General features: G+C 40.2%; 1 protein-coding gene across 3 annotated transcripts in view; it reads left to right on the top strand.

The window, feature by feature from the left end:
• LOC108024741 (cell adhesion molecule Dscam2) overlaps window positions 1–12827 on the top strand; it is a 35328-nt gene continuing 22501 nt past the window's right edge. For 2 of the 3 annotated variants that reach the window (XM_017094839.3, XM_017094838.3), the window contains exons 1-5: window positions 1–67; window positions 1798–1954; window positions 7961–8243; window positions 8898–9117; window positions 12519–12661. In XM_017094839.3, the coding sequence (XP_016950328.1) occupies window positions 8204–8243; window positions 8898–9117; window positions 12519–12661 (403 nt within the window). In that variant the 5' untranslated portion in view covers window positions 1–67; window positions 1798–1954; window positions 7961–8203. The remainder of the gene's footprint in view (window positions 68–1797; window positions 1955–7960; window positions 8244–8897; window positions 9118–12518; window positions 12662–12827) is intronic. The other variant, XM_044095611.2, reaches the window with a different exon arrangement.

Raw genomic sequence — 12827 nt, 5'->3', positions numbered from 1 at the left:
CGGCGTTTCGAACTGTTTGGACGCGTCAAGCGGACGAAATCGGGATCTCGCAAATAGTTTGCCAGCGGTAGTGTTTTAGTATTAGTTAAGCATCGGCCCACACACACACTCGCACACACGCAAACAAGGATAAACTATCCGGCGAGTGTGCGTGTGTGTTAGGCACTATTTGGGGATTTAATGGAAAAAGCATTAATGGATGCTGCCTCGGGGAATGACTGTAGTGCCAACGGTGATAGTGGCCAGTGCCGGAGTGTGTGGGCGAGTGTGTGCGGCATAAAGGGATAAATACAGAGAAAATAATGATCAGATAATCAATCTCTAAGACTGATTTTTTATATTTTATTTAGTACACTTTACTGAATAACTCTTCTATCAAAATAATATCATTTTACTAAGTTGTAAAGAATTTCTAAAGCTTGGTGTGGCAATTTAAACCATTACTAGAATAATGTATTAAGTTTTAAATATTATCTAAAGTTTAAATATGGGATTGTTACCCCCATTAGATTATATTTGAAGAAATTATTGCGTCAGATTTAAAAATAGAATCCTAAAAAATATAATTTATTTTAAAAATGAATTTGGCTAAAATCTTTAAGCATTTTTACAATTTGTTCAAAATATACGAATAGTTTTAAAATATTATAAAAACCTTAACATTTAAATTTAACGAAATTTCAAGAGTTTTAAATAGAAGAGGTTTTTTACGAAACTGTTAATTTGTTTACTTGCAAACTAGCAATACATTTAGCAACAACATTGATTTTTAGTTTGTCATTTAAGAACATTTTTATTAGTGGACGAGAAGCTAGTTTAAGGCCCAAACATTCTCTTAGTGCATCCATCAATGTTTCGGCGTCTGTGAGATTTTAATGTGTATGTGTGCCGCTGCCTAAAACTATGCAGCGCAATTTTGAAGCTGACATTTTGTTTGCTCGCCCCTATACGGATATGTGTGTGTGTGGGTGTGCTGGCCCGTGAGTGGTGTTTGGTTTTATCGTGGATTTTACTGACTTCACGGGTTATTTGTCCGCCCGAATGTGTTCATAAAAAATGTAACAAAAGTGGATTTTTCGCTGGGCCGCCTGAAACGCTTACGCTTTGTGTACACACGGCCTGCCAACATCCTAACATCCTAACGGAACCGGAAACGGAAGCTGCTGGTGCATACACAAAACCCACACACACACACACTCTCAGCGAAAAACGGACCCCTGGCAAGTGGATAAAGTAAATTGAATAAAAGGTGAAATAATTTGAGCGCTAAGCAGGCCGAATGTTGGCTAATGGAAAAGTGTGAAAAAGGTTTTTGTTGGCCAAGTGAAACCCCATTCCCCCGCGATGCCCCGATCAAAAGAGAGACCGGGAAAACACCGGCGAATATTCTCGTTTCGGGGGAAAAATGCAAATGTAGCGTTGACTTTTTGCGGGAATTTATGGAGCGGCAAATTGAATCGAATGGCCACCGAGATGTCAGCGATGACGTGCCGTGAAGCATGTGCCGTGCGATTATCAAAGTGTGATAAAAGTGCGGCAACAATGGCCAAAAGAAAGGAGAGAAAGCAGCCAACAAAAAAAAAAATGAATATGGCAGAGAAATGGAGGAGGGAACATAGGGAATAGCAAGTCCATAAAAATTTACCGTCTATGCACTGCGTATAATTTATGGTCGCGATGCCTTCTCCTTTCTCCAACGTTTCTCCATATTTTTTGTGGGCAAACCACCTTTTTGGCAATTGTTGAATGCAACCGCAAAATATGCCATGATTTTTTTTGCTTCGTTCCGCCAACTAGCATATGTAAGCTGCCAGACATATGTGTTAGTGTTCCGGGCAAGCTGCCAAAAATAATAAAATCACAATCCCATGCCAGACGACGACCATCCCACCATCATATAAGCAAGGGATCCTGCGGCCAGGACGAAGGATTCTCGGAACTGCAAGATAACGAGGTAATTTCACTGAATGATTCGCAGTTTTCGCCGCTTGTTTGTTGCTTAGTCTAAGCAAATTGAGTTGCCATCTTCGCTTGGCCAGCAAAAATTGGTTTGCTTTTTCTGTGCTTGCTTTCTCTCATTTTTGGTTTTTGCTTCTGGGTTGTGGAATCCGCAAGCTGTTGAATTATGCATTGCCCGGAGATAAGCTGGAAATGTTGCACAGGGCTGCCAATTCCAGTTCGACTGGCCATCGGGGGGTGTGCTTTCTCCCGGCTGTGTGGGGGGTCCATTAAATTTTAATCTCGGAAAATATTTGTATGCAACGGGTGCGACTGCGGAGCCAATCTTGAAGAGTTATCCCAGATAGCGAGCGCACAAAGCAAAAGGAATGTGGTCAAGGGAAAAATTTACATTTTATTGGAAATTCTATTCGAATCGGTTAAGTTTCACACAGAAAAAGAAAGAAATAAACCCACCTTTTCTTCATTTTCCTGAGTGCCACTGCATTCTGCTATTCTGTTTGATGGCAGCTTGGTTTCCAACATTTCTTAAGGTCCTCAATTTTACGAAATGTGTGCATTTTATATACATTTTTATACTGCTTAAATTCTTATTTTAATCCTGTAAATACCTAATGTTGTCTTTAAAAGGCCAGCAGATCTTCGCTTTTTATCCAGTCCACTGAACTTCCTAGAAGACATAATCGTCGCTGCCATTACAGCTGCATTTAGCGGTCTCATTACGTTTTCATGTCTTCCACATTCACGCTAAATTACTTCCTCATTTGACACCTCCAGCAGCTATCAAGCGGAAAATTTTAAAGAGTTGTGAGCAGAGTTCGCTGCCAGCGGTTGTACCAATTAAATTTATTTGTTGGACCAGCCAGCGATGTCACCGCCATGGCCAACGTCCTCGCAATACACTCAAGTCAACTTTATTCATAATAACAACAAGGACCCCTCGCTGTACGACAGCATAGCCGGTGCACAGAGAAAAATCAAGAGTTAAATTATCAAAAAAAGTTAAATATAGCTTAAGAAGGCTAACAAATAACAACTTGCAATAAGGGATAACAGAATAGAATATGAAAATGAAAAAGTATCTTGAAGATATATATTAAAATAATCAAGGTTCTGAAGTTTGAATAGGATGTATCTATTTATTTTTTCTAAGAATATCTTTTTTTTTACTGTGCATCAGCAGCAACTAAACAAAGGCACTCGAAAACGCCAGAGGGCCAAGAACAAAGATACAGCGGCATCCCAGAAAGCTCGGGGGTTTGTCAATGTGACAATGCAGCATCGCTGAACCGCTGGCTGTGGAACCCTCGCAGATAGATGTACGAACGTATCTGTAGAATCCGCATCCCAAAGGGCGGACGCTTGCAACGCCGGGCGACGAACAATGGAAAGTTGCCATGGCAGAAAAAATATGCGCGCCCATTACATTTTGTTGCCGTGCCTCATTTTTCTTGTTGCCCTTCTAGACAACCGCTGTTGTGCCCGAATTGATGTTATATAAAAGGTGGCCAAACATTTGTAGGGACACGCGATATCGGGGGAGGGGACGGGGCGATGTGAATGGGTCGGGCAGGGCGAAATGTTATTAGGTGGCTCGTCGCCTTTGCATTTCCGGTGGCCCATCCTCGGAAGCCGTTCCCCAGCTGTAGAGAGCAACACTGAAAGAAATATTTTATATAATTAATTTTAGAAAAATTAAAGATTAAATATAAATAAAAATGCTATTGTGCTATAGGGTAGACATGAAACATCAAAGATCTTTTTAGAATTTATTTATATCATAGATCTCAAAAATATTGAAGTTTATTTTATCTTTACAGAAAAAAGAGCTTGAAAGATTTTATTGTTGAAACTTCAGGTAAAATAAAAAATACCTAAAACTGTATAGATCTTTGTGCAGTATTATTAGAAATGTTTAAATATTGAGAAAATAGATATTAAATGTTTTATACTGGAAAACATTCGGTCTTAAGATAAATATTAAATATCACAAACCAAAATTTAAGTTTATATCTATTATGACTCAAACATCAAAATCAATTGGTGAGATCTACCGCCCTTCTTCCCTCCCTTTTTTAATTTTCAGTGTACTCTTAGCCTCATTTCAGTTCGGTTCATCCTGAACTATAGACCAGGTCGGCAGTGCATTGTACCAGTGTCCGTTTTGTTTTGCAGCCATAGTTTAGCACTGCTCTAGGAGCTATAGCTCTGGCCATTTACCAGAACGTGGTCCGCGACGGATGCTCTTTGACTTGCGGCCAAGAGCCTTTGTTGGCTATAACCAAAGAGTTGCACTTCAGTCTCGGCGAGTGCAAATGGATCCATTGTTCCGGGTCTTTCGCATTAGGCCCGGGCGAAGGGATCCTGAAGTGGGTGCTGCCAGCAGGAAATTGCTGGGGTGCCGAGGCCCGGGGAGCGGCTTTAAGTCACCTTTAAGCCCCTGGGCTGACAGGAAGTCGGGCGTATAAATTGCCAAGCTGTCAACCAGCGCTAAACGCAAACACATCCGCCCCAAAGTGCTGCGAATATGTACTATACTTGCACTGGCTCCCATACGTATATGCAACACCTTTTGCATGCGAGAACAAAAAGAAAACAAACATTGCAGGTGACGAGCATTAAAACGATTCAACAGCTCCGTCTCAAAGCAAGAAAAAATTATATTGCTTAACGCCTGCACCACCGGCACCCATGAGCCACCACCCACCGCCCAGTCCCAACTACCCATCGACCTACTCCCACTCCTTTCACCGGATAAGGGCGTGGCAGCGGCGGATGCAGCAGCGTTTAACCTCAGCCAGGACATAAGAGGATCACTGAGAAAAATGCACTTAACATGGGAAGTACACAAATCAACAAGAACTTCCTTATAGGTGCGATCAAGAAGGAAAGTCTTTAACTATTTTTTTTTTTTAAATGCTAAATGATGTATCATGGATTAAATATGATCCCACAAATATATTATATATTTAGGTTTATTTTATCAGAATATTTCTTCGAATGTAATATGTAATAAATATTATATTTAAATTCTATTAGCTTTATAGTGAATTTTTAAGCAAACATTTTGAAACTATAAACATTTTTTGTATTTCGTTAAATATTAGACCTGAATATCATCATCAACAGTTTATAAATCAAAGAATTTTAAATTATATATTTAAAAACTCCTGAATCCATTCCTGAGGCATATTTTCTCTCAGTGTTCTTGGGATCAGGGGAGATTTTCGCTCGACTGCCTCGGCAACACATGAAGGCATGACCATGTTGCCTTTGAATTGTTGCCGTCGCTATTGCTTTTGCTGTTTGTTGTGGCGTTCCGCACTTAAAGCCTTTCACGCCACACAAATCCTGGAGTGGGGTGAACGAGGTGCGAAATAAAAAATGAAAACATCCATCCACTCGTGAGCTCAAGGTGCATGCTGAGCAAAGGACTCCCAAGGAGTATCCGTTGCATTGGCCAGCGAGCTGCAAGGGGAAGTGGCCTGTTTTGGGGGATTCCATTGTGCAAGATTGATTGCCTGCTACGAATTGTTTCCACGTTGCCGGAGATGAACCCAATGCAGCTAATGGATGAGCTCAGTGGAAGAATCAGAGGGCTCCTATCAACTCTTATTAGATTTTACAAAATTCAACATTTTAGGGATTTTTTTTTCGAAGTAATTCCTTGATTAAATGGGGTGAAAATGCTTTCGTGGCAATGATTAGATTTTAAATCTTAATTTTATTTTCCCAAAGCCATTTTAAATTGATGCGTACAACAATGGCTGCAATAACAGCCCTTTGAAGCTTAAAAGTTAGTTTTAAAATGCTTTATTCATTGTCAATTAGGAAAATGTTTGTAGCCAGCGAGGCAAAAAACAAGTGCTAAATTCCCCCAACTGGATTACCAAAGCAAATAAACAGTTGTTATAATCAACGCCGCACACATAGCACTAAAATAAATAAACAAGGGCAGAACTCAGTTACAAAAAGCTTATATAATCCAGAGTGACACAACTAAAGCGGCGTCCACATATTTAGTGTCAAATTTGCTGACAGTTAGCAGTTATGACACCCGACACACAAGCCAAAGTAATCGCTTTGCGAGGACGAGCGACTGGGGGTGAGGGGTGCCGCAGGATGTGGCTGGTATCCTGTCAGTTGGGGCTGGCCCACCTCCGCCGGCGGAGGGATCCCGAAGTCAGACAGTTGGACGGGACAAAGGCGTGGAAAATAAAAACTCATTAAAAATGAGCTAACACCCACGAGCAGCCCTTTCTGTCTGTGTGTGTGTGTCTTTCTGCAAGGACTCTGAGGACGATGCCGGCCAAGTGCTGAGCAAAGAAACGAATTGCTCGTGGTAAATCGCTCAACAAAAGACGCTCCCAGAATAAACAAATCATTTTAAATTCTCAATTAAATGCAAACAGAGCTGCCTCCGTCCATATGTGCGCCGGCTGAAAAGGTGTCAAGTTGCAAACATTAAAAGAACTCTTCAGTGTGACCCTCACAGCCTTTCCCCCGCCTCCTTCTGAAAGTCTTTGGCACACAGCAGCCCCGAAAATACACGGAAAATTAAGATTTATCTTCAAGAACAAGGTGTGCTAGTCTAAAATAGTAATTTGTAAGCCTAAGGCACCAAAGCTTAGGTTTCTCATCATTTTTTACTTTTCATATCAAGAACAGATTTAACTTAAATAATTTCAAATAATATTTTGGTAGGCCAAGGACACCAAAGCTTATGCTATCAACAATATTTGGGTTTTCTTGTCAAAAGGAGATTTAACTTCAATATTTAAAATAATATTTCTAAACAATATTTTGGTTTTAATATTAAGAACAGATCTAACTTAAATCGTAATATATTTACTAGGAGTGTACGTTATTTTAACTTACAATGTTTCTTAGTTATTTTCCATATAATTGCTTTAAGATAAGTAGTTAACACATTTTAAGGACCGATGTTTATCCAAATTATTTTCTCTGTACGCTCCAATGCCCGTCGATTGTGTGTAATGGGTGTCATGATGATGTTTATTTAGTCGCTAAGCTAAGTGCCCGCCTGGCCAAGGAAACGAGAAAATCGAGATGGGCGGCAAAGGATTCTGCTCGGCGCGTTTCGCCCCGGCTGTTGAACCCCTGCTCCTCGACCTCAAAACATGTTTATGTCTTCTTCATTGTAGTCGGCAGCAGCCCGTGCGACGGGGAAAACTTGGCCCGGGCCATTCCGAATAAAATTTAATGATGGCAAAAGTCATTCATTTCGTATGCTCGCTCATAAATACTCGTTAAATGTATTTGCCAAGAGCTCTACAGCAATGCAAACGCAGGATTTCCCTCGGTTTCTGTATGTTTGGGATGTGTGTTCTCTGCCTGCGAAGGTTGCCTCTGTTGGGGGTAGATATTACGAGAATAGGAGCCCCCCAATTCAGAGTACTGATGTTGATTTCTCGCCCCTGTAGTCCTGTGTTGTCGATTCTCTGCGTATTTATATAGCTCTTTGTGTATTCTCTATTTGTTGAAATTGTCCTCTGGATTGTTTACAAGGCTCAGACTGGAAGACCCATAACCTTTCCATCGAAAATGACTTGAACTTGACAGGAAAGTAGGGTATAAAGTTCTTTAAACTTTAATATTTATATATTCATTTTCGGTTTTTATTAGCAGCCAAATTAATATGAAAATTTCGTTTCATTCTGCCTTTTATGGGAATAAATATTTTATTCTTCGGTAGACATCAAAAAATCAAAGCGTAAATCCCTCCAAGCTTAAACCACACACACGTAACGAAGTTAAACCTAAAGCAATCCTTTTGAGCGTATTTATTTTAATTTGACTTATCCCAATTTAGTAGTCCATGCAGACTTCTGCTATTTGTGTATGTATAATTGCTGAACTAACTTATTTTGCTTTAAAAATGCAAACTTTTACATTTTCGGCAGCCAAACAATAGAGGGAAAACATTTTCATAATGCATATGTAAATTAAACTGTTGGCTTTCGTCTTCCATCTATTTCAGGTGGCTGAGCAACATCAGAAACGACTGAAAATTGTACCAAATAGAAACTGAATAATAACAGCAGCAAGGGGCTTAAACAAAAGCCAAACATAAGCAAAGCCACACAGAAAGAGCAGTATATGTTCATATTGGAAAAACAAACAAGCCGGATACAAGGAGAAGCTGCTGCTGCTGCTGCTGGAAAAATAAACGAGACTAAATTTAATTTCCTACAGGCCACACATTGGATTTTCATGCAACGATATGAGTTTATTAGAGCCTCCTTGTCTTGTCCTGACAAAAGGTGAGTTTTTCAAGTCAGGATAACTCTTTTTTGATAGGGTTACTTATTCGAGTGCACGCACTGAGAAAAGTTTCCCTATGAATCTATCAAGAAAAGATGACAAAAAGATTTTATTTCGATTTTAAAAGTAATACTTCATGTTAACTTAATTTATTTTTATCCAATTTTGAGAGCTACTTGTAAAATTTGCTTACTTTTTTCAAGTATTTTAATTTTACAAAATTTTGTTTTTAAGATTAATAAATAAATCGTTTCATTAACATGTTCCAAATGATAATCCTATATATTTTTAACGGTCTGCAGCCTTCAGCCAGCTGTAGCTGAATGAAAATATCAAAAAAGTTGGCTGCAGGTTGCAACCGCTAAGTCGCTTTCAAGTGGCTTGGCTCAGCAGTCAAGTGGCGCCTAAATGTGAGTCTGAATATGGATGTGAATGTGAATCTGAATCTGAATCAAGCGCTCGCTGGCGGCTGGCGGCTGGCGAAATGAAGCCGAATCCAAATTAACCGCATTTATGAGTTGCACTCGCACTCGAGTTGCACAAAGTACATCCACACACATATTCATGACGAAGTGCCGGCAGCTGTGGCGGCATTAAAGTTTTAAACAAGCTGTGTTGGCGACATTGTTGGTAATTAACCTGCCCCTTTCTAGCGCTGCTTTTGGGAGCGTTGCTGCTGGCGGTCCTTGCCACGCCCCTTCTGGCCACAAGCGGCTTACGGGTGCCCACATTCCTGCTGGAGCCCGCTCCCCGGCTGCTCTTCGGCAACGACACGGGCGCCCAGGTGACCTGCACCGCCCACGGCAGCCCGCCGCCCCTCGTGTCCTGGGTGCTGCGCGACGGATCGCTGGCCACCCAGGTGCCGGGCCTCAGGTAAGTTCCTGCGGTCTCCGGTGCCACCAGGCACTTGTGTAGTAATAAGCGGATGTGAGCCAAGTACACTGCGGGAAAAATCACTTAATTACCCATTTATTTAATAATTTTTCGTGTGACAAGTGGGGATTTCGTATTAATTATATTTACTTCGACAATAGCACAATATATATACAAAATAAAAATAAATAGGAAAAAAATTGTTTTTTTAAGAAAATAATTATTATATTTGTAGATATTGAAAAAAATTGAAACTTTTTTTGCGACAAAGGAAACCAATAGAACTTGGGTTAAAAGATAATATAAAAAATATTCATTTTTATTATTAAAATATATTATTAAAAAAATGATTGCTATTTTCAATTAAATAGTTTAAGCACTTAAGAAGTATTGATGGCAAAAATTCAGAGATTAATATCTTAAATCAAAGTACTTAATCTATCTTTTACTTTGAAATGCATCTTAAGGATATACAAAATGAATTAACAGATAGCTTACTTTTTTAAGCCTAGAGCATATTTTACAAAATTTTTTTTATAATTGATGAGGATTTAAAATATGGGGTTTTCCATGAATAGTTTCCATTTATTTTACTTAATTTTTTCAAGTGCACTTGTTATTGTTGGTAGTTTGCGGTCGTAAGAATGTGTCGTTTGGCTTCCTGTCGGCGGTTTCGGAAGTCACATTCCTGCGGCTTCAGTTTTGCGGGTGGCATTAAAGTTATTTTCCGAATTGCTTCGTTTTAATTGACATTGCGCAAAGACAACGCCGCGAAGAGCTGTGAAAATCAATGTTAACAGACACATGCCGCCCACCAGCTACCTCGTTTTCTTCCTCTGACCACATTTTCAATGAAAAAGCTTGAAAGGCTGGAGAAACAACAACACTGCGGGGGAGGCAGACAAAAGACGTGCTTTTTGGTTTTGTTGCCTGAAAAGGCCAAAGAAATTACACAAAAGTAATGCAACCAAGTTGCAGATGCAGCAGAACTCGTGTACACACAGACGCGGGGAAAATAATAGGTGTTTTGTTCCCTTATTGACATCACATATAAGTCAGATGAACAAGAATATTTAATAATAATATAAATAAAGTAAGAACACACATTTTTTTTTAATTTTTAATGACCCATAAAATTTTACATAACATTTTACTAAAAATATAAAATTAGGCGTATCTTATCTTACACTTACAAAAGGGAAACAGGAGGGTAAATTTTATTTATGTGCTATATTTTCACTTAGATTTTAAGGGTTCTGTGTTCTAAGTTTCTGTCCAAGATTGTTCATCTCTCCCGCGGCTTTTCCTATACACTTTCTTCTGTTAGGGACAATGCTCGCACAGCATTTAAAATATTAAAAACGCAGCCTTCTCCGAATGACAAGTTGAATGCGAATGTACACACGCTTTCGGCATTAATCAAAGCGAGTACATTAGTTGCCCACACAAGTCAGCCTTAATTTGCGGTTATTTTGTTGGAATCCATTAGTCGGAGCTGGAAAAAAGTAAAAAATTAACGCACTTTGCCAAGGCACTACAGGTATTTGCATATATGCAACTCTTTGTTTGCTTGCTTTCGGTTTAGAGCTCTCTGTTAACAAATTGCCGCTGATCCATTGTACGGGCTCTTAAACGGATTATTATATAACGAGAAAAAATAATAAACAAATAACAGCAAACGCATAAAGCAGATAAATCGTAAAAATAGCGCAATTGCTATGGCACGACCCGAAAATAAATACGGAGATAAAAATGTATAAACTCACCGCGCCGCCGCTCGCATATGGCAACAAATTTACTAAAAGAATTTTTATGTTTCGCAAAATGAAATGTCATTTCAAATACGTGATCTGGCGCACAGACACAGGCACATCCGTAACACCGGGGTTTCCAGTGTATATATGTCGACGACTGTCAGTCTGGCGAACCCAAAAAAAACCCCCCAAAAAAGAAGAGTATATATGGTAGACAAAACTCAGTGGCGATGGCAGTGCATAGAAATGAAACAAAATTTATTTTAAGCCACTAAAGAGCATGGCTGAGTTCAAGTGACGAGTATATAGGACGTGTACTTATCTACTGCACCGACGGACGGATGGATGGACTGGACGGATGACTCCGGAAAATGGAAAACGGACAGGGAACATGGTGCACGGAGCACGGAGCTCGGAGCTCGGAGCACGGAGCACGGAGTCATCCAGCCCTTTGCAAGCGCAATAGACGTAAACAAATTGCTGGCACTTAAACATTTTTGAAAACAGCGCTTGATGAAGTTTTCCCTTTTTCGGTTGATGTCGGTTCGCTCGTTGTCCTCGGCATCAGCATTCAGTGTGCCACATCAGGACAAGCCAAGCTAAAAACCCAGCCAGCTGCAGGGAGAAAAATAGTGATAGTTTATGGTAATAACTTTTGGGAAATCTAAACATTTATCTGGTATATCATTTTATAGTTTTCACATAAATAATGTTTTGTGGTTAGGTATCACGAACTATAAGATACATGGGTTTCTTAAGTTTCTTTGAGCTGGCTCTTAATACTCATTTAAGACTTTAAAGAAAACTTCTAAAAGCAATATATTTTTTTGCCTAGGGAAATTCTCTTATAAGATTTATATAAGAAGTTGAAGAGATATTTGTAGTTTCTTTAAGTGCACTTGTCGCTGTCATCATAGCTTGTTAGCCTCGACTGCAACTGCAGTTGAGATGATTAGCGGTACTGAGACTGCAACTGCATTTGGAGTTTCGAGATGGTTGGGAGTGTGGGAGTCTGACCTCTGTGACTTATGTGATGGGGGCTTGATGTGTTTCGGGCTGATCCAGAGCCTCAGGGCTAATCAAATGCATTAAAGCCCTGCGGGAGGCTTAAAGTTTGATGTGGCAAATCAAGTTTAGCTGACATGGGGATTGGAAAACAAGCCAGAAAACAAGACCGAACTAGATAAAAGCAAAGTGACCAAGTAATGTGATGAAATTCAGACATAAAATGGTGGATTTAGAAGCAATATTCAGTATAAATTCTGAAAAAATAAATTTAGAAATAACAAAAATATATGCAATTCTGTTTATGAAGGCCCTTTCCACACGTTGCATATGAAAGCCGCAGGAGCTTAGGCCGCCTCACATCATTTGAGATCAACATGCACACACCGCGGCATTAGGCTTATTGCATTTTTATGTAAATTCACACTTTGCTGGCCATGTACCTTGTGCTGTAAAAGTACACGCCAGCAAATGGCAGCCACTTTGCTGTCGCTTTTGTGGAGCAAATTTGTGCTCCACGTTCGCCATTCCCAAATGCAAATAAATAAATAAATATGTAGAAGAAAATAGTGAAAGAATGTGCCCACTAAAATATTGCATTTCGCCGTTTGGCGTTCGCCGGCGATGCTTTTGTACTTGCAGGAAAATATCAGGCAACGGCACCCTGCACTTTCCACCGTTCCTGGCGCAATATTATCGCACGGATGTGCACGAGGCCACCTACAGATGTCGGGCGAGCAACGAGGCGGGCACCGTCCTCAGTCGCAACGTTCAGGTGCAGGCAGGTGAGTGTAATGTACTATGTGCCACGGTATAGTGCTGTGGCATAGATCCTGGCAAGGCAAAGGTATGGGCGGAGCGCCAAGTGGCTGGGCGCCCGTTGGCGAGGAGTGCGGAGTGCGCTGCCACCATCAACATTACTTACTGGAGTCTCGAGCAGTGCTGCCTGTT

This window comes from Drosophila biarmipes, chromosome 3R (genome assembly GCF_025231255.1).
Source record: "Drosophila biarmipes strain raj3 chromosome 3R, RU_DBia_V1.1, whole genome shotgun sequence".
Taxonomy (NCBI): Eukaryota; Metazoa; Arthropoda; class Insecta; order Diptera; family Drosophilidae; genus Drosophila; species Drosophila biarmipes.
Note: the sequence above shows the minus strand (reverse complement) of the source record. Positions and strands in the feature narration are given on the sequence as shown.